The sequence below is a fragment of the Orbilia oligospora genome (assembly GCF_000225545.1).
Source record: "Orbilia oligospora ATCC 24927 unplaced genomic scaffold scaffold00054, whole genome shotgun sequence".
NCBI lineage: Eukaryota > Fungi > Ascomycota > Orbiliomycetes > Orbiliales > Orbiliaceae > Orbilia > Orbilia oligospora.
The window spans coordinates 2570161-2596239 of NW_011645611.1; the positions used below are offsets into that span (position 1 = coordinate 2570161).

The 26079-nt window shown below is 45.9% G+C and overlaps 5 protein-coding genes across 5 annotated transcripts; 4 read left to right on the forward strand and 1 right to left on the reverse strand.

Moving 5' to 3' along the window:
• Positions 1-2604: 2604 nt before the first annotated feature.
• On the forward strand, positions 2605-5240 carry AOL_s00054g776 (uncharacterized protein; the record flags this gene model as incomplete). Its single annotated transcript, XM_011122092.1, has 3 exons — positions 2605-2663; positions 2742-4042; positions 4096-5240. The coding sequence occupies 3 exons, from the start codon at positions 2605-2607 to the stop codon at positions 5238-5240; spliced, it is 2505 nt and encodes an 834-aa protein (XP_011120394.1).
• Positions 5241-12618: 7378 nt separating this feature from the next.
• AOL_s00054g777 (uncharacterized protein) lies at positions 12619-12957 on the forward strand (the record flags this gene model as incomplete). Its single annotated transcript, XM_011122093.1, has 1 exon — positions 12619-12957. The coding sequence occupies one exon, from the start codon at positions 12619-12621 to the stop codon at positions 12955-12957; it is 339 nt and encodes a 112-aa protein (XP_011120395.1).
• A 752-nt stretch (positions 12958-13709) lies between these two features.
• Positions 13710-17648, forward strand: AOL_s00054g778 (uncharacterized protein; the record flags this gene model as incomplete). Its single annotated transcript, XM_011122094.1, has 2 exons — positions 13710-13882; positions 13988-17648. The coding sequence occupies 2 exons, from the start codon at positions 13710-13712 to the stop codon at positions 17646-17648; spliced, it is 3834 nt and encodes a 1277-aa protein (XP_011120396.1).
• Positions 17649-20327: 2679 nt separating this feature from the next.
• AOL_s00054g779 (uncharacterized protein) lies at positions 20328-21185 on the forward strand (the record flags this gene model as incomplete). Its single annotated transcript, XM_011122095.1, has 1 exon — positions 20328-21185. One exon carries the CDS (start codon positions 20328-20330, stop codon positions 21183-21185), a length of 858 nt encoding a protein of 285 aa, XP_011120397.1.
• Positions 21186-21418: 233 nt separating this feature from the next.
• AOL_s00054g780 (uncharacterized protein) lies at positions 21419-25655 on the reverse strand (the record flags this gene model as incomplete). The annotated part of the gene is made up of 7 exons (XM_011122096.1): positions 21419-21923; positions 21973-22439; positions 22504-23451; positions 23507-23923; positions 23979-24436; positions 24490-25069; positions 25131-25655. 7 exons carry the CDS (start codon positions 25653-25655, stop codon positions 21419-21421), a joined length of 3900 nt encoding a protein of 1299 aa, XP_011120398.1.
• Positions 25656-26079: the final 424 nt, after the last annotated feature.

Genomic DNA, 26079 nt, shown 5'->3' on the forward strand with positions numbered 1-26079 from the left:
ATTTTTTTTTTATTATTATTTTTTTCATTTTTATTTTTTTTTTTAAATTTTTATGAGGGTAGCGTCTTTCGACTTTCCAACATGGCCCGATTTGAACCGTCTACAGTCATATTCGATCATGATTCAGGATATACATGACACTCCGTGAAAGGTGTCCTTATCGGTTATACTGTCTGGCGGATCGCATGGCCGTCGAATGTAGTGGGTTGGTGCCGGCGGCAGCGACTAGGTAGGATAGCGCATATACTCGAGATAGGCGAACCACTCAATGAGGCCGGGAGGACATCCTCATGGCAGGACGGTGATCGAATGAAGAGAAGTACTATTGACCTAGACGCCAGTTCGAGCAATGGAGCTGTATGGCTCCCAACAAGGTATCGTCGACTTTTTGGCCACTACTCTGCTCTATAGTATCCACCGATTATTACTATACTACACTACATTGCATTTCAATTGCGATTGCTTAGGTCTTAGCTTAAGCTGCGGGTTTACTAGTCCGGTTCTGTGTTCGTCCATATGATCATTATCTCGAGCGAGCTGTGGGAAATCTCCACAATTGAGAAAAACGCCTCTCGAATTCCTGCTTTTTTTTTTTTTTTCCCTTTGGTACCTAAGTAAGGTTTGCCCTTCAAAACCGGTCGAGATCGAGTTCTATCTGTAATTGTACTCTAGTCTTTCTGGTCCAGAAAGGGAACCTGCGCTTGATGAATTGAATCCCGTTTGAGATGCCACCAACTAGCAGACTACATGATACACGATAGATATATTTCTGGACGACCGTATGGCAGAAAATAGCACACAGGCCATGCGGTGGTAGCCTTATGCAGTCCCTTCAATTTCGACAGATTTGCGGAATATGAGATATTGTCTTGGAAGACACCAGTCGTTTTGACCAGAAGTCCACTATTAAGCTATTACGTCGATACCGTACGTACTAACGCATTCTCCAATACGGAGTACAGTGTCCAAGTCGACTCGATATCACCGGATTAACGCCTCTATAATAGGCGTCCGGGGGCGGTCGTCCCGTGGGTGTCAGATCCTTGTCCCGGTGGACGTCTAGGCACGACAGGGGTGGGGAAAACCTCCCGATGATGGCCAGGAAGTTTTCCCCGTCAGTCAGAGGTACTTTTGGGTACGCCGAACGATCGGTGACCAGCTCCTTCATCTCTATTAAGACGAGGCCAGGGTCAGACGCTAGCGTTCTAATCCCCGCAATGGCCTGCAGCACCACACTAAGTTACAGGCAGCGAACGAGGCTTGCCAACAGTGAAGCAGACTGAAGAAAATCCCTTTTTCTTTTTCCGTTGACTGTAGGAAGTACCGGAGAACTAGTTTTCGAATTTCATGACCAATATGCATGAGAGCGGTGCTTTTTTTCTTTGAATCTGTCTGTTCCTATCTTTAATTGGGTTTAGTGGAAGACCCTCACTGGTCAAGGGTAAAAAGGATATTTGCTTTTCTTCTTCGTCTTCTTCCTTTGTTTTTCGTGTACTTTTTCTTTTTCTTTTCCTTGCTTTGCCCAGGACCGTACTCTGTAGAGGGAGGATTTGCAACATTGGAAGTGTCCCACACTGTGTACTGGGGTGTAGGTAGGTTAGGTAGTAAGGTAGTAAGGTAGTAAGGTATGTAAGTCTGGTCTGTATGTAAGTCTGGTCTGTATGTATGGGACGTATGGGATGTATGGGATGTATGGATGGTATAGTGCATCTCAGGTTGTTTATAGTTGTCTGCATTGGAAACCAAGATCTCAAAGTACTTATACGACGCTTCTTCCGCGTCAATTCTGGCACTTCTCATTCATCAGCATCATCAACATCTCTCAGGTCAAACCAGTCCTGATATCTGATACCGAAGATTCCAATCTAAAACCAACTTCATCTCCAACCTCACTCTCTTCCTCCTTCCATAAACAGTATCTATTCTCAGAGTTGCTTTTATATTCCACCAAGAGCCTCTCTTTTGCATAACATCACCATCATCACCACCAAACAATTCAACCAATCCTCTTTGTCTCACCGGTTCTCAGAGTCCAGTCCAGTCCAGTTCATTCGGGTCTCCCTTGCTCCTGTTGTTCTTCCCTTCGACTGAAACCAAAAAATAAGCTGTTCTGATTTGCTAGCTTGGCCTGGTCCACTCTGCTTTGCAATTGCATTCCCTGCGACTTTACATATCTATCACATCTCAGACCTATAAGAACTTAGCTGTCTCCCCACTGCACGGCCCTTGCTACTACTATTACCTCACCAGTACTTGTATCCGACTATATACTTCCTCTTTCTTATTTCTTCTGGATCACTATCATTATCAACATTCCCTTCAAACTTACTCTACTTCACTTCACTTCACTTCACTTCACTTCACTTGTTAGCGTGCCTCGGTTAGGGAAAACAGGGATTTTGTTGTACTTCAACGCACCCACACAGACACACACACACACTACTCGCACACTACTTGAACACACCCACCTGCACAAACACACACACCACTTTAAAGCTCCCTCGAAGTCTTCCTTTTTCCTGTAGCTTGTTTTTTTTTTTCCAAAGCTACAATCACAATCCGTCTTCGTTCGTCCTTCTACATATTTCATACATATACACAAAAATGCCTCGTGCTCCAGTTGCTGGCCGCGAGATCCGACGGAGGAGCAGGAATGGCTGCTGGTAAGTCTACTTCCTTATTCTTGATATCTATTACTATTCGATCTGGACATATACTGATTGGCTTGGCTATTAAAACAGGAACTGCAAGGCCCGCAAGGTCAAGTGCTGCGAGATGAAGCCTCGCTGTAGCAATTGCACCCGCCTGGGAGAAGAATGCGACTACAAAATCCGTCTGTCGTGGGGTGGTCGACCGCTCAAGAAGAAGCTGCTGGAGCAAGGTGCCCAGTTGGACGACGCCAGCCAGAACATCCCTGGTGCCGGCCAGTTCAGCCTCAACACAAACTACAACCAACCACAGTTCCCGTCGCCGGCCCAGTTCGAGCTTGCTACCCACAGCTCGACTAGGACCTCACCGACGCTTTCTTCTTGCACCACAAAGTCCTCCTCCAGCCGGAAAAGCACCTCTTCACAGGCGGGATTGGCTACATACCAGAACGTATTTTCAGTATGTGAGGCCTCGCCCCCAACATCCCTGGTCAATTCATCCATCCCGGCCCCTCTTCACCTCGCCAGCTCTTCTTCCCCACCACGAAACTATCAGCACCTTCATCCTTACTTGTGGACCCTGGATGGAATCCCGGAGCGTCCCCCACTCACCCCTTCTACTGCTTCGACGGCGGACAGTGATTTGAGCTATATGTCTGAAGAGAGCATGTTCTCCTCTTCATCCGGATATGACTTCTATCAGATGTCCTCGCCAACTCCTAGCCTTACCCACTTGACCATCGGAAGCCCTACTGGTTCCCACAGTATTCCACCAAGTCCTCATGGCAGCTTTACTGATCTCGGAGCTTTCCGTCGCCAGCGATCCATCTCTATTACTTCTAATACTTCTTCTCCTCCTCATCCATCTGAGCTTACCTACAGCAATGGTTTGGCTACTACAGTCCCAAGTCTCTCGTCTTCTGTTCCAACCACTGCTGGTCTCTCTTCTCAACTCTACTACGCTAGCCCAGTCACTCCACCGACTCTTGGCAGCAACCAGGACACCATCAGAGGAAATCCATACATCTCCTCTGACAAGTCCCACAGAAGATCAGTCGAGAACTTCGCCCAGGAGTATCCAAGCTTCGCTAGCCAATCATACAGCGCTCAACACAGCCATAACTCCCCTCCATTCACTGTTGGGATCGTTGATGCCGAAGCCGATGCAGTTGAGGAGCTGCACAGTGCTACACTAGACGCGAAGGATGGTTATGCAACCATTAAGGGTCACCCAGCCTACTTGCACCTGCCAAAGGAGCTTAACTCGCTCCCACAGGCTATCGCTGGCAACCCCCAGAGCACAGTATACTTCCAGCATTTCCTTTCGGAAACTGCTCCCTTACTGGTGCCTCATGATTGCAATGGCAACCCCTTCAAGTCTGTCCTACCTCAAAGTAGGTTTCCAGTTTCGTCTGCACACAGTTCTCAGTAACTGACCGTGCCTCAGTGGCCATGAACCATGATGGCCTCTTAAATTTGCTACTAGCATACTCTGCAAGTCACAAAGCTCGTCAGGCAAAACAGCCGGAGCCTTTGGAACTTGTTAGTGGATTTTTAGATCACGCTTATCGACATTTACATCAGAGCTTGGACGACGAAAAGGAGCAAAACTCGAATGCAACTCTCGCCACCGCAATCATGCTCTGTTCTTATGAAATCATTTCGCCAAATCCCTTTGCTGAGGGCATAACTTGGCAAGTGCATCTCGAAGCGGCGCGGAAAATTATTCTCGCCCGTGGAGGTGCCAAAGAAATGCGTTCGCGGGATCCGATTTCTTTCTTTTTGTCTCGTTGGTTTGCATATCTTGACATTTTGGGGTGTTTTTCGGGAAATAACAACAACAAAAACAACACAATCCCTCTATTCGCGGGACAATATTGGACAGTCGATGAAGAAGAACTCGGAATGATGGCCGACTTTTCTGTCGACTGCTTCTTCGGGTTTACGAATCGCTTCATCGGCCTACTCACTCGAGTAGGTGAACTGATGCGGCAAGCGGATGGAGAGAGGCGGCACTTCATTGAAGGTATGCGGGGCATGGGTTACACAACTCATGGCTCGGAATGGGTACCAGAAGGCCAAATCTACCATGACGCTCTTCGAGTTCGGGAACAACTTGAAGAATCTCGACGTCACTCCCTCGGCACTTGCAAACACACGCAACAGACTTGGGCATCATCCGAGGAAGCGGGAGCATTCGACGATGATCGGATACTTCCCGAGGATGATAGCAGCAAGGAATTGCTTGCTTCAAATGATGCCTTTCACTGGGCTGCTCAAATTCATCTCTTCCGCAGGGTTTTCAATTACAAAAGAGATCACCTATGCATTCGAGATGCCATCAAGCGCATCATTGAGGCTATGCAAGTGATCCCTGAGAAGAGTAACGTGGGAAATGCCGTGCTATTTCCACTCTTCACTGCAGGGTGCGAAAGCACCACCGCAGAAGACCGGGAGTACATACTACAGCGTCTTCTAGGGATCGAGAATAGTGGGATGAATCAGTTTCAACGGGCGAGAATTCTCATGCAAAAGGTTTGGGAGACTGGGTCTAGCTGGGAATCTCTCATCAACGGCGAGTTCATTGGCTAGGAGTTGTGGCAAGTCTTTTTTTTTTCGCATTACGGTTTCAAGTATTAGTTTTCTTTCGGTGCATTTTAGTTTTTGCTTTTGTATTATCGGCATGTATCATGGGGGGCAATGGGTTGGTTACTTCGAATTTAGTTATTCTTTAAAGCATTGTTTCATAGAAGAGGCAATTTTTTGATTATATTTCCTTATGGGTAGGAGTTTTCGAGAACCTTGATACCTTTTTTGTTTGTTACCAAATACCTTTACTACGGAAGCAAAAAAAATTACAATATCCCAGAGTTTAACTCATTCACCTGTCTCTTCCTGCGTTCGCTACTGGTGTTCGTGTGTCTCACTATATGAAAACGTTCCTTGGAGTTCGGTCGATTTTGCTCAGTTCGTTTTTTCATCTCGGTCCCCCACGTACGTAAATTTGCTTCACGGGGGCACTTCAAGGATCTTTTTTTTGTATATTTCTCTTTTGCTTTTGGATATTCTTTTCTGGCAGGTTCGCCATATCGGAGCTACTTTTGCCGGCTCGTTACGAAGCTACGAAGAATTTTACGAATTGGAAAAAAAAAATATTCCTTCACTTGCGGGTAGCGGAGTCTTCGCCGTTTTTTTTATTTTTATTGTTGTATGAAAAAACCGACGAAGCGAGCGAAATGGACAAAAAAGCACGTGGTTCTTGCGCTTGATTCGCTTTCTTGTATATACCAAAAATCCACTTCTACGTTGTCATAAAACACAAAGAACCCTATTATCATCCCATCATCGTCTGTAGCTTTTTTTTTTTTTACGTATACACCGGAATTTATTTTAAGAGATCCATAACTAGGTAGGCAGTAGGCAAGTTAGCAAGTGAATACTGAATCCTACGCCCTTTTTTTTCATATAGCTGCGTATGAGTGTTTTTCAATGTGTTTTTTCTTTGTCTTCCAAAGTGGCCGATATTACATGGCTTGCCTTGCGTGCCGAGAAATACGGTCGAAATGGTACCGTGATTGACAGTTTCAGAATGAGGCACCCTTTTTGTTACCTGACATATTACAGCACGTCAAGTACGTACTTACGTCTGAACGTACAAAACAACGACTTTCTTTTGTGAGGCACGTGCGTGAACTCTGGTGTGCGCGCCGAAGCGCTGGTTACCGAGATTCAATGTCTTGGTTTGATTCCTTTTTTTTTTTTTTTTTCAGTCTTAAGGAGAATAATTAATTAATATGGATGTTCGAGTCGTACAAACTTCGGTTCCCACAGCACGGAGCCAGGCCGAAGATTGGTTCGGGATTTTTTTTTTTCATTCTTTGACCGAGGCACGGGGCTTGCCTGCCTTGTTTGGTTATTGGGAATGAAGTATCCTGATTATGATTCCGTTCCTCTATTTCGATCTGTATTATATTTTATTTTTTAAGAATTGCGTTTACCTGGCTTAAATTTGAAGGCCTAGAACTGTCTAACTCGATATGTCTATGAAAAGTACATATATACCTCGCAAAACAAAACAAAAAAAACTGATATCAAAATCAATCAAGTAAGAACAAAAAAAAAGTTTGCAGAGATGCCGTGCCGTTCCTGCAGTTGCCAGCTCAGGCCACTGACGGCACGAGGCCCTTGAACCTGGTATACGAAATGGACTTCTTTCTTCCCAAGCTTCCCCAATGTTCTATCGCTAAATTATATTCCAAAGCTGGTGCGAATGGCCAGGTTGATCCAAGGAAAACCCATCATAACCTAGGGTTACCTCCTCCCATTCCTGGGAAAGTAAAGGACGTCGACCCGGGGAGGGGGGTTTCTACCATCAAAGGAGTTCGAGAAGGAACAAAATCGGGCACTTTGTTTCTTTCTTTTTTAGGGAACAGAAAAATCCTTTGAGAGAGGGGGTTATGTTATTCGGGGATCATCCATGGTGATAGAAGGATGCCGTACCCCCGGGTTAGAAGATTCTCACCTGGATCCCTGGAATGATAGTTGTGACTAAGCCCAAGATGAAAGCTCAAAGTGTCGGAAAGTAGATATGATTATATCATGGAAGAGGATCTTTGATTGCACAGGCTAGCATCCCGCGGGCCGCCCGCGATTGATCAAATCAATGTTACAGTGGAGTATCGATATTGCTATATCAATTATATTCCGGGGAAAGGATGTATCTGGTAGCCCCGCGCTCCTACTCTTTTTACCCCGGGAATAGAGGAGGAAGGAGCATGGGGATGTAATAGACTCCGTATCATGGGCTGAGTTCACCAGTTATCACGCCGTTGTGTTATTACCAGTTTCAATGGGAGGAGGAGGTCTACGGGGGTCGTTTTCAAGCCTTTAGTTCGCAATTACGGCACGATACAGTCGTATTTTTCATGCGGAGATATTAATAGCTAGCTAGTTACAATGAAACGAACCGAAAAAAAGGATCGATTGTTACATGATGCTAAAGGTTAAAACCCGATGATTAATGTGCCAGAAATTGAGAGTGTGTGTATTAACTCTTCTTGGAGTTTCGATAGATCCAAGCCAAAAACGTGGATTACATACATGTACATGGATGGCATGGGGGCGAACGTCGTCGTCCAAGCCGTTAAACAGTACAGAAAAAAGATATGCAATATTAAAACGCCAATTAAGTTCCGTATTCACTTCGCCTACCTAGAATACATATTTTGTCTCTCCTTATCTGCATTCATCATTTGCATTGGCATTGGCATATATGCCTGTATGTGTGTCTGGTGTGCCTGTCCGTTATGGAACGTGGTATTAGCGCCCAGACCCATGATGTCGAGGTGTTTGTGGTAATATACTACATATATGCACATAGTACCGTGGTGGGGGAGAAGAATTCAAGCTGTCATGTCCTATGGGATATTACATTACGGGAAGCCCATTTTTTATGTGCCGGTGCATGGTTGATGTCTCTGTTTGAGCGTGCAAATGAGGTACGCCGAAATGATCCGCGTGTAAACGGAGAGGCTGGCGGGACCCACTGGAGATGCAATAATGACACCGAATAGAATCAATTGATGACGATGGTTAATTACTTTGGAAAGGGAAACAAAAAAACGTCCATAACGGTTGGATGGGATGTTCATCTTTTGCCCTTTTTTGCTATGCTAGTATGGTTTTAAGAATCTGAGTCGATCTGATACAAATGTCTTAGATGCTGGACAAGAAAAAATAGGGTGTTCGACAATCTGCATGTTGAAATTATAATTACTTCTCTCTGCCTTGGATTTCATGCCGAAAAGGCGTTGAGCTCGTGATCACCGGCTGGGGATGTGAATGCAATGGCGGGTATCATATCATATACCCCACAAACATGATACAATCGGCGGGAAAAAACAAAAACAAAGAGTATATAGAAACATCGATAATGGAAAATTAATTGGACTTTACTATTTTCAGCCCTGAAATTCATGTCTCTGAACTTCGATAACTGCTATTTCGAGTGACGTTTTATGTGTGGAAAAGTTGGGAAATTGGGAGGCTCTAGGCGGAAGCGCCACGCAGCTGTACAAGTTGAGTCTCTCCACTTTGAGCTTATCATCTTGTTGGATATCAAAAGAGGTCTGTGTTGGTCCACGTACATACACGCCCTGAACGTAAGTACTATGTAAATATATTGAAGCAAGTGTGGGTATGAACGATTTAAGACAAAATCTGAGACATCGATTAGACTACATAGAAATGGTAGCCTTGGGGTTAACTAGTAGACTAGTCAGAGAGAAAGGAATTGTATTTTCGTCCCTTGCATAGACGCTTTTGATTGCAAGTATAGCTTGGAAAACATGCGGTACGGAAAACTTCTCCTTTCTGATAGGCCGGGTACATGCAATGATATCGAATTGAACGACCAAGAGAAGATGATCGTATGACCGGCCGCCGTATGCTCAAACATCAAAACATCCTATCGAAGCCGGCTTAAGCATTTCAAGTTGATAATTTATTTGAGATATGATATGATGATGCGCAGGACGGGCTGTATGTATATGTAACGGCTGTTACAGATATTGACCTTCCTTTCTCGTCTGATTTCCTCGGATTTGTTTTTCCTTGGGAACCCACTATTCATTCATTACTAAGGAAGTCTTTTTTTGGAGGCGCAAGGAGAAGAAAAAGAAACAGAAGAAACGAGCCGTCCGCCTCGCTCGCTCGGGTAGCTTAGCTAGCCTTGTTCTGTGTCGACGGCATAGTGATCGGTAATATAGTACATAAACTTTCCCAGGCGTCTGATATACAAGATATATCCCCAGGACTATACACTGGACTACACCTGAAGCGTCTCGAGTTGAGAAGTGTTGAGAAGTGTTGAGCTCAGGACTGTGTAACTTACCCGGGTCTTGGCATCTGTGCAACGTGCTGTCGATGACGACTCCCATTGCATTGTGTCGTCTGGCTGGCCGCTAACTTAGCTTAGCCAACTCTTAACGTTGAACTTCATGATTTGCCCTCAGAGCTGAACTGAGCTGAACTGAGTGTAATACTATTACTACCACTACTTCCCCGCTGATATGATACTATTGACAAGTACCTAACTGTACTATCGGACCGTAAAATACGCTGACTGATCGGTGCGAAAACGGTGTCCTTCTTTTCATTCCATTCTGCTCGGAAGCCGGAACATCAACTAGTCCGAGTACCTATCTGCATTTTTGTTTGCTTATCGACGGCCACGAGCTTCGCGGTGATCGAATTACTAACCAGTCAACTTCACCACTACTACCAATACTACCACCACCAGCCATCGGGGCAAGGAATCACGGAGAACCAACCTCCATCTTTACCAGGATCACCAACCAACTAGCTAGCTATCGCCGACATCTCGGGCATAGTTTGTTAAACTTGAGGTCATTCTCGAAACCATCTTTACTAAATTTAAGCTAGAGCTATCAGCTTTGGGTATCAGTATTGACGCTTCAACTTTGCTTCAGTAGGCTTAGTTATCAGCATCAACCCTCCTCGCATAAACTCAGGTTATTACCCGAAAACATCATCCTCGCCCCGCTTCGTTTCGCCGAACCCTCGTGGATCCGGATCACCCTTCGCCTCATCTCTCTCGTTGCATAAACTCCTTCTTCTATGAACCTTGCTCTCCGGAGCATATTTCTAGGGCTATTACTACGCGAGAAATTTGAAGATAGCACCCTGAAGACGTCTTGAAACAAGACCAACCGACGGACAAAAGAAATACAATATGGCCTCCGCTGGTGAAATATTGAGCGACAAAGTGAAGGGTGCCGGGGAAGCGGCGACCAGTGCCATGATACCGGTGATTGAACGGCATCCTCTTCAGAGGTTGGAATCGCCGTCGAGGACGGTTTCGGCAGTTATACATGTTAGTATGATGTGATATCATCTCTCGATTCCCCAGCCAGGTCTATGTAAGAAAGTTTTGATATCACATCCCTCTTGATCCACAGCTTCTGATTTGCTGCCGGGATGCTTTTCCGGTCACGCAAACATAAAGTTCTGTGGAATGAAGAATGGAATGAACCAAAACTTTGGCGAGACCCGCGCCCTTCAAGATGTGATAGCGAAATGAAGTGATCATGTGGAGGTGAAGCTGCTGATGTTTGGTTTCTTTTTGGGGGAAACCTCGTGTTACTTGTGACACAGATTCTAGGTATCGCGAACTTTGTCGGGTACGTATATATATGTTGTGCGGCATGTCGACATCTGTCAGAGATGCATATCGGATAGGTCTCAGAACCATGGCAGAAATGTTTTCGTTCAAACCCACACGCCTTACAAGCTTGGCTTTCCATGATTCGTTCATCAAAAAAAAATTTTGTTTGAATGAGCGGTTATGCGTCTCGAAATTCCCAGGTCTTGGCTTTTTTTTTCTTCTCCAGAGCTTCCCCGAGCTTGTGTGGATACAGCCAGAGCTTGGAGTACTTGCGATACATTTGAGCACCGGAACATTAACAATTAAGCTGACGAGCGAGGGTGGACCCTGTTCTCCATAATAGATGCTTTCGGTACCTCGTGAATTTCCCAACACATATCAACGACAGTACGGGATGGCACTTTCAGTACCTGAGTAAGTATCCGCCTTTTTGTTTTTTTCTCCTGCATAACCGTCTTCTCAGACAAGAGGAGAGTGAAAATTTTTCAGGAAGATGCATCTCGATGTCTTCCAGTTGGCCTGAGTGGGGAACTGCAAAGCTGACATGATGGGATGAAATGGAAATCGAATCGGTGGGGGAAAACTCCATCGGTTTGTACCATTCTGCATCTCCGAGTCTTCTTTAGCTATCATTGGATTGGCTCTAGCAACTCTCACTTTCGTGCTCGGTCTGCTATCTGATATCACCCTGTCGCCTAAGCTGTTCGCCTACAAAAATATTTTTTCCATTTGCGGTGCGCCTATGGGGGTATTGATCTCTTTGCTGTACTGGGGCATATCATCGGTAAGTCCTAAATTTTTTAAATTTTTTTAATGCTTGTTCGAGAGCTAGCAGCTATGCAAGCTCTTATTTTTGGGTCGATCGATACCTTTTTTGCGCAAGTATCCTTCGAGAGATGCCATCTATGCAGTGATTCAGCTCGTAACTGGAAGTTTCGTCTCTGGTCCAGTCGTTAAGCTCGAGCTTTTGCCAGGGATTCGACGCTATCGATGCGTTGTCCGTTGGAAGACGTTATGCCTGTTCTGGCATGTCCAAGCGTTCGAGGTGCATGTCGAGCTTCATGCGATATCACATCCTCAGCCTCGAGGAGACAAATGTCATCCGATGTTTTTGATCCTATTGAGACAGCGTTTTCTTTATCTTGGCCATGCACGGCGACGGCGAAACCTTCTGCATTCCAGACGGATAAGTCAGGATAAAGGATCGCTGCCGTCGGTTTAAGGTTTCTACTATCTGACCTTTCGATTCGAATTAATTCGAATTCGGCTATGGATCCTACGGGTTACATTGCAAACATGGATCCGATGCCCGAGCCTAAAATCGATTCGATCCGACGGTGTGTACCGTACATGTACATCCATGTGTAGGACTCTGCAGACCTGCATATGTAGACCGATAGATGTGACATGGCATGACATGACATGACATCTGTCGTCGAGGTTTTGACTAGCGATCGATGTCCATCGGGGCGCAAAACCTCGAAAACGGTTGCAATCCTTAAGCTCGAGCTGAGCTGAGCTACCCCGAGCTAATAGCTCTGGAGCTACCCCTGTTCTTGCATTTGGATAGCTGTTGTTTTTGCCATCGCCAATTTGTACAATTTCATACATATGCACGACGCAAATGCAACCCAGGTTCACATTTTTCCTTTTGGTTTTTCAACAAGGAACTCGGCTAACATGAGCTCTCGCGCGAGCTCGCGCCGTGCTTGCGGAGCGACGCCATAGATCGACAGACATCTGGTTGTTCCGCCGGAAATCCACATTGAATTCTGGACGGATTTGATGTTCCATTTGTTCCCGGCGCTCTTGATGTTCCTAGACCTGGTGCTCTTGTCGCCGCCGTGGACGATCAAAGCGTTACCGGCGTTCGGGCTGTCCAGTTCTATCGCGATTGGATATTGGATGTGGGTGAACTATTGCTATAGTTTTAATGGATTTTATCCATATCCTATCTTTGAGATTTTGGATACTCCAAAGAGAGCCATGTTGTTTGGAGGGAGTGCTGTGACGATGGCCCTTATGACGTTGGTACTCAAGTGGGCTTATGGGATTTTGAATGGTGTCGAGGTCCTCGAAGTGGCAGGGAAGCCATACATGCCCAAGGATAAGAAGAAGGCTTGAAACACACGAGCGAAATAAAATATCGAGATGAAAAGCGATAGATAGGTCACTTCTAGAAGACCATTCGGTGATAATTCAATATCAAATGAGTGATATCGGTATTGAAGATGGGATGGCATCGAGTTAGGGAGGGCGGGTGCTTGAAGAGTCCCTCGTTTGAATCATATGGTTACATTGAACTGTAGACAGAAATGGAAAGAAAGATTATCAGCCAAGAGAAATATCTCGTATCATAACGTGCCTTATCATAATATATTGAACCTGAGGCTCAAGAGCTATACTAGTTGCTTATATTAACCATATCGATATCATGAGATCGATATCGATCGTGGTCAGTGCAGCGTAGTTTGCAGATAAATCGGTTTCGGGACGGCTGCTGTTCGCTTAAGTCCCCACGCTAACCATTTTACGCGTGCCCTTCCCTTCATTTTGTTTAATTTGAGACCCACGTTTTCCTCTCAACATCGAACTCTCTCTACAATTATAGATCCCAGCATCATCTGGTCCCTGGACCTCTCACCATTGCCCCTTATCGCGCTTGAGTTCCCCGTCGCGTCATCGACCTAGCATTCATCCAGTCTGCCCTTTTCAGAATCATGATCCTGCTGCAATTACCGTCGATAGATCCTTAACTAGCATCATCAACAACAAACACACCATCATACACAGAAAAAAAAACATCCCACCTCCCCCAGCAACCCCTTCCTCCAACATCCGACCCTGGGGTATTTTACCCCAATCCATCTTCAACAATGCGTGGGCTTCGTTTACAGGTCAAGGTCATCAGCCAGTCGTCGCACAATCCTAAGGGGAGGAACCTGGCGCCGATTGCTGAATTCCTGCATCTCGCGGCTCCCAATGTCACCCTCGAGGATCTGACGCTACTTATTACCGATAAATATGCGAGGCTATACCCGAGGAATCGGTAAGTTGTCTCATTTACCCTAGATTCTACCTACCTACGATATTCCCATCTGAAACATGATTATGGCTAACCAATGGGATGGTTGATGGGTCTGTGTCTACCTAGACCATTGAATATCCAGCGACTACAGGATTCGGAAGGAAACGATCTGGATCTCACGTACACCGTTGGCGACGTGTTCGACGACAAATCATCGAATCGGGATGGAAGTATAGTAAAAGTCATCCATAAAGATGTTCTACGAGATGAGTCGGTCCCACCGGAGTCTGGGTTGAGGCCTACGGGCTCGAAGAAGCGATCGATACAAAGTTTGGCACCTGTGGCGGAGTCGGAGGAGGTACGGGACGGAGAGCAAGAGGTGGATGAGGAAGTCGGGGTGCCTGTTAATCTGCGTCCTAGCAAGAAGCAGAGAATAAGGTCCAGGAGCGGGTCAACAGACGATGAAGAGGATGAAGATGAAGAAATGCAGGAAGAGGAAGAAGAAGAAGGGGAAGAAGAGGTAGAGGAGGGAACGCCGGACGAACAACAGCTAGAGGGGGGATCAGAGGGGTTACCAGTCTCATCAAGTGTCGTGGAGTCATCACGGGTTCGATCTCAAGCTATAAGCCAAGGTGGGATTGTTTCTGAATCACCCGCTGCTCGCGCTGGGCTAGGAAACGCACCCTTAGGATCCGGTCCCATCGGTAGAGCGACGGACCATGCCGGCATGTTGCCTCCAAATCGCCTTAGAAACAGGGTCCAGGGACGTGGTGGCTCCCTAATTCCAGAGACAAGCCAGATATTCGGCGAACTACTGTCTCCAAAAGAAGAAACCTTTTCGTCTCCGCTGTTCACTGCGACTACCTATAAGAAGGTAATGTCTAATACTCAACCAGTAGAGATCTCGTCGCCCGAAACCGAGGACTTGGATGCTCCAGTTATCGCTCCACATACCCTGAGGGGTTCAGGTGGGAGGAAATCAACGTCGGTCACTGGAAAACAGGGTACGCTGAAAAGGCCAGCGAAAGCAATGGCGAATAAGAAGCCCAGTACAAGAAACCAGAGCTCGATATATGAAATAGAAGACTCGGATTCAGGAGAGGAAGAAGAAGGAACTGAGAAACCTGCCCAGCAGAAGCGAAAAGTCAACAGCACTTCTCAGAAGAAACCCCAGGGTGCAGCTCCAAAACGAGTAACCTTGAGGCGATCCGGTGCCTCTAGCGTCACTCCTACACTTGAAGTTTCTTCGTCCCAACTGAATACAATCCTTTCTCCTCGTGTCTTGAACGACTTTGTTGTCGAAATACCACCTATTGAGGATATTAGACGGAGCGGTGAAAGGGAACTTTCGAATACGCCTGTGCCAAATGTAGCAGATCTCATAGGTACTAAGTCTAGGGCGGAGGAAGACCCAGCCACGGGGCCGAAGTCATCCCAAGACAAATTTATAAAGCCTTCGTTACCGACAAAAGCCAGAAAAGGAAGCAACCAACCAGAAACACCAACCACTACTGAAAAGAATCTCATCAACAAAACAAGAACTCCCGTCCCCGGATCATCAAAACGCGCCACTGTATCGAGATCAACGCAATCCGCCACCCCGGAAGTCAATAATGGTAAGAGTGCGGGTTCTAGCAGTGTTTTACATTCGGCGTTGCGAAGTCCAGAAAAGAAAAATCTTGAAGCTAAAAAGAGTGTGTCGTTCGCGAATGAAGGGAGTCCGACACCATCAACTTCGAGCATTACGGTAGCGGCAGCGGCAACTAACGTAGCTGGAACGGCAACAAAACCGACACCAGAGGTGAAGAAGCCGAGAACAACATTTAAGGTTCCGATTCCGATTATACCGGTGGAATTGCAAGGGATATCGGATCAGAGTACTCTGGAGGGGAAGAAGAAATATGAGGCATTTTTAGGGAAGCCAGCGAGAAATAGGTCGACCTCTTCAACCCCCCCTATCTCGGCCCTGACAAGCACACTAGCAAGCTCCAAGGCCTTGGTCAAGGGCAAGCCGACGAGAGGGGAGAGCGCAGACGCAGGTGACGAACCGGCGGCCGGGCAGACAACAACGGAAAAGAACACGACTCAGACGTCGGACAAAGCAAAGGACACCTTGAAAAACAAGGCTTCTATAAGCCCCAGCCCTGCCAAAAAGGTCTCTTCGGAAGATGAGGATATGGAAGATGCGCCGCCTCTATCGAAAAAAGCATCAGTCGAAAGATCATCTAGTCCTGTTTCTTCCTCATCCGAGGCGACTTCATCAGAGTCGGAAGAAGACAGCGACGAAAGCAGCGAGGGTGAGGAAGATGAAGCTAAAGGTACACCCAAAAAGACCCCCCCGAAAGTCGAAAACAAGCCTGCGGAACGTAAAACCCCCATAGCCTCAGACTCGGAATCTGAGCCTGATGCTAAACCGAAGGGGAGGTTTATCGACGTCAAAAAACTTATGGCACTCACAGATAGCGAGGACGAAGATGGTTCAGGGGGCGCTAGTAAGCAGAACTCCAAAGCCCCTATGACAAGAGAAGAGTCACCTATAAAAGGTCCCGGGAAACGACAACTACGAAGTACCTCGCCGGAAAAGAAGGAATTCGTACGGTTCTCCTATGCGACAGCGCCAAGCAAACTTGCCCTTGAGCCAATTAGTAAATTAGCTCCTGGGGCCTCTGGTGAAACGCCGTCTGGCGACGAGGAAGACGAAGTGGGGGATGGTGACCAGGAGATGGTGGATCAGCCCGCAGAGGAGGCAGGGGAGGGGGAGGGAGAAGAAGAAGATGGGGAGGAGGAGGAGGAGGAGGAGGAGGAGGAAGAAGAGGAAGAGGAAGAGGAAGAGGAGGATTATTCAGATGAAGAAGGGCTTGTAAGGGCTAAGGCGACAACCGTACTATCCTTACCGACTCCAGCAACTAGTCAAACCCAGGTTCCCGAATCCGAATCTGAGAGTGAATCGGAATCGGACGACAACGACGACAAGTCTGATCAGGGGACAGAATCTGATTCAGACAACGAGAAGCCAACATCCCGGACTAGTGCTAATCCGCCTTCTTCAATCTCAGTAGTCCCAGAATCATCATCACCTAAACCCCAGCCTGAGAAAGAGGCCATAGGAAAAAATGATACCAACACAGCAACCCCTCCAGCTGACGCTGAGTCCTCTAGTGAGGAAGAAAGCAGCTCTGATGAATCTTCAGAAGAAGAGCCAGAGAAAACTACACCCCCAAAGAAAGTAGATACGACTGCTAAAGCTATGGACGCTCTCTTCCGTAGTCCGGCACCCAAACTTTTAAATGGGAATACGCCACGATTCTCAAAGACACCCGAGCCATCACAACCTACTGCAGGACCCTCTAAGTTGCCCCCTTCGAGAATGAATAGGAGAACCTTGGGATACATAAGTCCGTCCCCGGGGCCGCCGTCTAGCATGCCGGCGCGCTTGCCTTCTATGATGTCACCGAAGGATGTTAGGAAGAGGCATAGTCTTACCTCTCACTATAAAGGATTGACCATGCTTAGTCAGCAGGATATTCCAGAGACTAGAGATGGTGGTAAGAGTGCCAAACCTACTGCCCCCGGTGGAGTTGGAGCAGGTCAGAAACCCAAGCCAAGGCTTTCTGAAGGAATGAAAAGCTTTCAAAACATCTTGTCAAGTCAAAAAGGTGGAAAGGATTCTGATGATGACAGTGATAGTGATGATAGCGATGATAGTGACGACGAAGGGAAAGGTGACAAAGAGGAAGAGAAAACTAAAGGTAGGACTGGGTTGGGTAGGTTCCTCCCATTCCTGTAGGCCGGTGTTTGGGGATAGGTGAATGGGTTTGAAACGTCCTCTTGCGTCTGACTCTGAGAAGTCAGTTCCGTGGTGGATGGGTTCTTATTTTTTATTTATCATCTTTGTATAATGCTCGTTCTTTAGCCTTCTCGCTGTTTTTGTTTCTGTTTTTTTCCGCCCTCACAAGGCTATATATCAGCAGGCCGTGCGGAGACCAACATTTCTCCCAATGGGCGGCTTATTCTTCTTTATTATCGTCGTTCCAACAGCCTGAACCCAGCTTTAGCAAAACATACAAACTATTAAGTAATTGACTTTCAATGATAATATATTATTACTAATCCCTTAACTGGGCTAATTAAATCGCGTATATACTTTAAATCCTAACCTTCAATCAATTGCAAGCATAAGTTGCACGTCAGTAGGTTCGAGGAAACGAGCATTGGCTTAAATTTGGACCCAGTCCTAGAATGCGAATGGTTAACATAGCTACTTAAGTAATTAGAAATTTACCCCGTTTTCTAGCTTAATTTCATGCACATGAGGTGTGTGTTTCTCGGCTGAAGCCGAATGCCGACAATCATGATTTCCCCCGAATGAGAATCGATAGAACTTGATTCGCTAGTAGAAGTTTGAGCGGCTGGAATCGAATCTGGAGTCCGGTGTGTCTGCATTGCACTGTTGCACACACCATATACTTGGCTGGTAATATGAGGCTCGAAATCCAACAATCCGCAACAAGAAAATCCCCCAGGGCCGATTGATATTCGTGTGATTTAACCGTTCACAGATCCTGATATCCTCGAACAATTCGCCTTCGAAACCTACGGTGAAGGCTATTGCGTTTATCCAGTACCCACAAATCATACGTTGTGCGGCATTTGGTCGGGTCTACACGATAGATGCTGTAGTGGTACTTGTGCAAGAGGATCAATGGTTTTGGTGTAATATTACAACTAGCATGGGTTTGGGACGGTATACTAGGAGTTCGACGATTCGGATAATCTGGGGTTGGTTATAAAATCGCCTACTAGATGCTGGGACGTTTTTACTGTACTACAAACTTCGCCGGATCCTGGGGACGGTGGTACTGAGTCTTCCCTAACTACTAGGTTTGTAAATTCTAGTGACGATTCCGGCGGCGGTTGCGGTAGTTCTGGTTCTCCAACTCAATCATCTTCTCCCAGTGACTAGAATCCTGCCAAATTCTAGATCTGCGACGAATGGTATTTCGAGATTAACGTCGATGGTTGTTGGGGCCATCCTAATGGCTATCCCACTAGAAGGATCTTGGGCTATTGGTTTAACGTTTGGTCTTATATGTATTCATAGTATTGACAGGAATTGATAGTATTGTGCTAAAGTCTCGCTATATGTTTATATTTTATCCTTTGTTAACTTGTCATGTACCGCTCGAGTATTCTTGTACCTGGGTACTGGTGCTCGTTCTAGATTTACGCTTCAATGTCAATCTTCGATTTCAGTTCTCCATCCGGGCCTTTTTTCTTTCTTTCTTTCTTTTTCATTTTTTTTTTTTCATACTTTAAATATCAATATTGCCAGCCGGACCTAGTTTGGGGGCAAAATGGGGAGAACTGTGTATGTGGACGATTATGCAGGCCAGGGTGAGGCAATCTGCGGCTGAACTTGGAGAATTCGACAAGCAAGTTAACGATCAAACTTCCTCAACATACAACCTGAAGCAAAGCAGTTAATAGTAGTTTTAAGACCTAACAGTTGTAAAATGGAAAAGCTAAAACTCTCTTTTTAAAACAGATCTGATATTTCCAGGTCAGGATACGAGACAAGTCTTATACATCAAAACTTCCATACTTAGTAAGTACGTACTTCTCAACATATCTCATCCGATCTTGAAAGCCTCATAATATATTGTGGGTTCAGTCCTGTTGCTAGAACCCTCAACTTGTAAAGCCCGGCGCGGAGAAATCGCAGTAGATTAGGTTACCTAAGTAAGCTTCAACTCCACCAGCTTGTCGTACCGACATTCCGAGCTAGCCGTGCCCACCCGGGCTATGGCCTTTATCCGTCAACTGGGCAGGTTACACACACCATAATCTTAAAAAAATACAACGTGCATCCAACACACAACAATATACCTCGCTCTGAGCTTTTTGAAAAAATTCAACTTTTTTTGAGATTCAACTTTTTTTCCGTTTCGCCCCCGCTTTGCGAACGCACGACCGGGATCCATGATATCCATGCATCATGCAGGAATAATCACCCATAACCTGCCTACACGATTTTTTGCGAAATGCTGCCTTTTCTTCGATACACATTTTGCCTTAAATGCTGCCAAGGAAACGCCACCGAGCAAACGGAACAATATGGGAAATGCATTGTCGGCAACCTTTGCGAACTCGAAAATTGCTATTGGCCTGGCCTCTGAGCTCGCGCATGAGTTTCGCACAAGGGAGAATGCATAGTCGAATTATTAATGGTGGTAGTTATCTAGCGATCTAAGGATGGGGGGGGGGGGGATATCGGCGACTACTGGGAAGTATATAAAGTAAGTGGCGACTCACGCATTTTATAAGTTCATACTGCGGTACCACCTTGTCAACTCTAGAAACAACAGCGCTCATCCACTTTTTCGATCAATTGACATCTTATTGCCATCTTATTGTTCGCTGATCTGTTTCAATTTTCTTTATCAAGAGTCTGTAACCAATAGCAGCAATGTCAGCGACACAGAAAACACTCGATACTGCTACCATCCTCATTACGAGCCCGATAGCCTCACCGCTTCTAGGAATCAACCCCGCCCAGAACCGATGCGGCGAAGGATATTGCGGCATCTATGGCGGATCCGCCAAACTCGAATTCTGCGGTGATTGGGGCGGGTATTCCAACTATTGTTGTTCGGGACTCGGAATCGCCTTTGGAAGCCTCATGCCGGTTCCGCAGTACCCTTGCGAAGACGTCCCAGGTCTCACAGATACACAATTTGATCAATTCGGAACTGCCGCCATACCTGTAAACCTGGATTGCCCCAACGGTACAATCGCCGCTGACGTCTACCCTGATACCGGCGAATATGCTTGTTGCCCGCGAAACGAAATTGGCGTTGTGAGGCTACAGGTTATTAATCGAGCCACGGGGGCGGTTGATCTGCAAGGTATTCGATGTTTTGATCCTAAAATCGTCAAGCTCGAGAATATGAGATCGACCACTACAGGCGGCCTTGAACCTACTCCTACGACTGAGAGTTCGAGCTCTATGGATGGAACTTCTTCTTCTTCTTCCTCTGCTGCGACTATGACCGATGAGACCTCGGAGTCGTCAATTGCGACTCAATCTTCTGTTTCTAGAGGTCAGACCACAACCATGGCGGGTACAACGAGTACAGACTCGCTACCTGAGCCGTCCTCTTCTAGTTCCGAGGATCTAGGCTCTCCCACTGAATCTTCTCCAACAAGCGAAAGCCCTGCCACCAGTACTCCAACCCCAAATTCCGCGTCGAATGGTCTTTCAAAAATGGCATCACTTATGTTTGGTACAGCTGCGCTAGCTATGGTTATCGGCGCGCAGTTGTAGGTTCGAAGTCGAGGCGAGGCATGCAGCTCGTAAACAGCAACTTGCCAAAATTTTATGCATATAGGTCTTAGGTAGTATCTTGTACTTTTAATATTATACAACATGTAGATTTAATCGGGGTATCGGTGTGTTTGCTTTATACTCAAATCTATAACGTTTCTGTCTTTTTTCAAGATATCAACGTAACAGAGTTTATCGTCACAGAACAAGTTTGCAAAGCCCCAGTACGCCAATCAATACCTCATCGTATCAAATATCTCGTTAATCTCTTCATCCTCCACCGCCTTATAAAACACCCAATCGACTTTACCCGCACTCGCCTTCACACACCCCTCTAACCAATTCAGAACCTTAGGAAATAAGGTCTGTTTCCTCCCCAGCACTCTCAAGAACGCTTTCGCTACAAGCCACCTAATCTGGATCCTTCCTATCAGTCCCTCTTTCGGTATCACATTACCTTCCTCATCATACTCGCGTTTCTCCCGAGACATGAGAAGGGTATAAGCCAATGACATGAATTCCGATATCATATTTAATATCTGTTTCTCGTTTCCTTGTTGCGGGCGCTTGGGAGCCTTCTTCCTTCTGATTTGTTTTGGGCGGAATGAGAGGCCGCGGTAATATCTATAAAACTTCATGGCGGCGTCAACGAAACTCCAGTAAAGGTTTACCACTATCGTTGGGCGGGAGTTGATGGTTGTGTTTAGATAGATGGCACTAGAGAGGAGTTTCCAGCCACTATAGAAGTCAGTTTCATTGTGGTTAAAGGTGGCTCGAATGAATATACCTAGAAACTTTATCCACCATCTTCAAACCAGGTTTCGATCCATGATCTATAGTCAATAGATTACTAACGAGCAAACCGTCTCTTCGAGCCCAGTCTCTCCTGATTTCAAGTGTCTTTTCGTTAATTAGAGTACCACAATAGGGGAACCCCGGCGTATTCCCAAACACTCTTTCGATTTTCCGTCCATTAAAGTCGGCTTCGAAGTTTACTAATGACTTTTCGGGCTTGACTGTAACACCATATTCCGGGAATCCAGTGTGCATTGCGTCTGAGAAACGTCTAGCGTGATCCCGATTTGTTGTTATGAAAAGGAAGTCGTCTACGAGCCGCATTAAGAGGCCCGTTTTGGCCTGAGTGAACGGGAGTTCATGGGCTTCAAGGTCGGCGTAGAAGAGGTTGCAAAGCAAAGTAGACATTACGGATCCTTGGGGGATACCGAGGCTTTGACGGTAAAAACGTTTACCGATCTAAATGGGAATTGGAAATAAACTCAGTTATCCAAATATCTTTTCTCGATGATGGAAAGCTTACCTGAACGAAGTTATTTACTACATGTTCTCTGAGCTCTCTGATTAATGCATCTCGTTCATGATAAACACAGGCGACACGATCTATGAATATCAAACTCTTCTTCTCCATACCGGAATTTTCAATGTTGTTTTTGTTTCGTTCCATGGAGAATTCTTCGTTATCACCGGGTTCTCCGATCTGAGGGAAGGATATCTTTGGTTTTGCTTCTCCAGCTCTACCAGAACCCAAGGCTACTCGGCCCTGTCTTCGGATTTTGTAGGTGTTTTCCATGTACAACTGTTCTATTACCTCGAGTAGCCGTTGTTGTGGTATCGTGTCGAAAGCAGATGTGACATCGACTTTGACAAAGTATAATTTCTGCTTACCGAAGGCTCCTTGGGAGACTAGCCGGTCTTTAAATTCGGTTATTTTTCTCAAAACTTCATTCATTGAGAATAGCGAAGCACCAACAGCCTGCGGTTGTCTATTCTTCTCAAATGTCAAGGCTGCATGGTTAGGTTTGAGTATTTGATTGATACTTCTTCCAAGCGTCCTAAGACCAGTTTTGGTATCTACTTCCATCGGTCTGCGTTTTAAGTTACTCAGAACTCGAACACCTGCGACTTTAGGTAATAATCTGACAGTGCTAAATTTTGCAGCTCTCCGTTGCATTATCGCCCTCGCTCTTTGAGACGTGACGTCCGTAAACATAACTGAGATCATTTTGTTGACGTGCGGAGTGGTGAGCTTTCGCCAGACGTCATGGCGGAAGTAGCAAGTGCGGTTTTTGTCTGTTGTCGACTCGGTGACATAGAAATGGGCGCGGATTAAAGGGATTACAAGGGAGTCGAAGAGGTAGTAGATGAATTCAGCGAAGAGAGAAGTGCAGTGTTTGGTGTCTGCGGCATCAAGTCTGATCTTGCCATTAGCATTGGGCTCTTTTTGGTGGAGCCAGGTGAAATCCGTTAACTAATTAGTATATTAGCAATAATTGATAGCAATCAGGTATATTGGAACTTGCTACCTTAAAGCCTTGCACTACATCGTGCAGTGACAGAGTTTCATATCTTCTCAATTTCACAAAGGTCTCCATGTGACCAAAGAAAACATCGCGGTTCTTGAGGACCGACTTTCCAGTCCCCCAAAATTCCAAGGGAATTATATTGCTTATCACAGCTCTGATGAAAGCATATACACTGTGCGAGCTGGTTGTAAAAAGCAACATGGGATCCTGCGGGCTAATTTCGCCGGGATCAGTTTTTTTGAGAGGGGTTATTGGGATTGTTCCTTGCAGTGACGTCCTCTTGCTCCTTGACCCGCCTGAAGTTCGACGATTGCTCACTTGCGTTTTAAAGGGCATTGTTGCTAGTGGTGAAACCTGTGTTGATGGTGGGGGGGCTGGAACCCTGGGGCGCGGGTCTGGTGCGGTAGTATTGATAACCTAAATGACTGTAAGCCATAATTTTAGACTGTGGAATTGACATTCGTATTCATACCGAAGAAGAGCAATAATGTTGCAAAAGTGGATGGTATTTGCACCTCCGCTGTAGACGGACTAGTTCTCCCACCAAATGTGGGATTCTCCCACGGAATCTTTGCGGTAAGTTCTCCACCGTTTCATACGCCCTACCTTCTTTCCTATTGATATCCGGTAAAGGACTAGGTGGTGTGACGTGCCCATGATGAAGTTCGTCATTGTCATCTGGACAACCAGGCTCTGTTTCTTGTTTTTTCTTCAAGATTTTTCTGAGCCTCCTATCATCTTTTGACTTGCTGATCATCAAGTCTATTTCATCCTCTCGGAGGGTGTAGTCTTTGAATATCTGTGCGGTATCTTGTTTATCCACAGTCGAAGTGAATACATTGTGCAAACCGAATGCTCGGGGAAATATGTATTTCAGGACGTGGACATTGTTGTCCCGCTTTTTGAAATTGTAAAATCGATTAAGGACATCTGCGATCATTATTAGGCTCTATATTGAGAGTCATTGAACAGAGGGACCTTACGGATATGAGGCAGTCCCGTTTTAGGTTCGGAGTTCTTGTTGTTAGCCGGTTTTCCGTAGAACATCCTAGACCTCACGAAACGGATCTCGCTTGGTTTTCGAAGTACGGTTTCTAGATTCTTCTGTTTTCTTGAAAACGTTACCTCTATGCTCACATCCCCATCCTCTACTGACTTGGCCCTCTCGACTTTCTTCTCAAGTTGGATCTCTGACAGTGCACTCCCAAGATATTGTTGGTAGCATTTTGTAGATATAGAACTTAGACGATAGCCTCGTCGCACTTTATCGCTAAGTGGGAATAATACGGCGCCCTCGTTGTCCCCCTGCATAGATAGGAGCTTGAGTATTGTTTCTTGACCAACTATATCAGTGATCATTTTCCAAGCCTGACTTCTAAACTCTACAGAATGAGGGTTCGGAAATAATGATATAACATCTACCCCAAACTGTCGAAACTTAGTGACAGTTTTCGAGTGAGCATTGTTATCGATTATTCGATAGCCAGACGCAAGCGGCGAGTTTGCCCAGTTGCGGTTTGCCCGTGCCTTCTGGAGGAGAATTGCGATACTACAATCAACAAGCTAAACGACGGCCCAAATGTTCAGATTAATTTTTTTACCGTCTTTATGGGAAGGCTCTTACCTCGTTTTGAGAGCTTGCCACCCTCTCATCTTGTGTAGCGTTTAGTTTCTCGGCTAGTGCTTTCTCCACGAAGGCATCTGACCCGTCAACTTCACTGGTTGGTTTCAATAATCCAACAATAACAGTATCCAACAATCGTACCACCTCATTATGTAATAATGATCCATCGGATCCGAATCTTGAGAGTCTTTTCTTCCGAGATATTAAACTTGTGGCGATCGACTTTGATGATTTAAGGGCCAACAACAAGTATTGACGAAGCGGAAGAAGCGTCTGAAAATATGCCGAAAGAACAGGATGGTGTATTACAGGATCCTCTTGAGATGTGTTTTGTTGGCTAGTATCGGTGTCTTGTGAAGGCAAGGACTGCGCTTGGACCGGTTCCTCTCTCGACTTGTTGGATTTCCTTCTCTTCCTTTTGTCATGATGTACCGTCTTTTGCCTTTTTGAGTCGGAATCATGTCGGGTATCAATGTATTCGAGATTTGGCCCGATTAGGTTGGCTTTTCTCTTAGCTGAGGCCATTGCCGGGTGATTATTATCGAGCGATGCCTCTCTGTATATCGCACCCAATGCTTGACGATGGCACCGTCAGACCATGCCCCGGCCTAGAGGAGTGTTGGTGAGTACTGTATATACCTACTACTTAGGTACGTAGTAAGTATAAATCAAGCCTTTTGGATTTGCATCGCCTAGCATTTAGGCTCCTCTCTCGTCAATAACCGAAGATACGAGCATCGAACTAAGCTCCACTCCGTATTAGCCTTGATATTGCCCGCACTTTCACTTTTCTGTCTCGTTGGTATATACGTTTGCCCGTCGCGTATCTTGTTTATGAAGCCTGTTACGTGTGGAGTGATGGATTTGTATTGAGAGCTAACGCTAATTTTAATTAATTACAGGAGCCCCTTAGTGCCAAACAACGTCACGAGCTGTGTAGTTAAGTGGC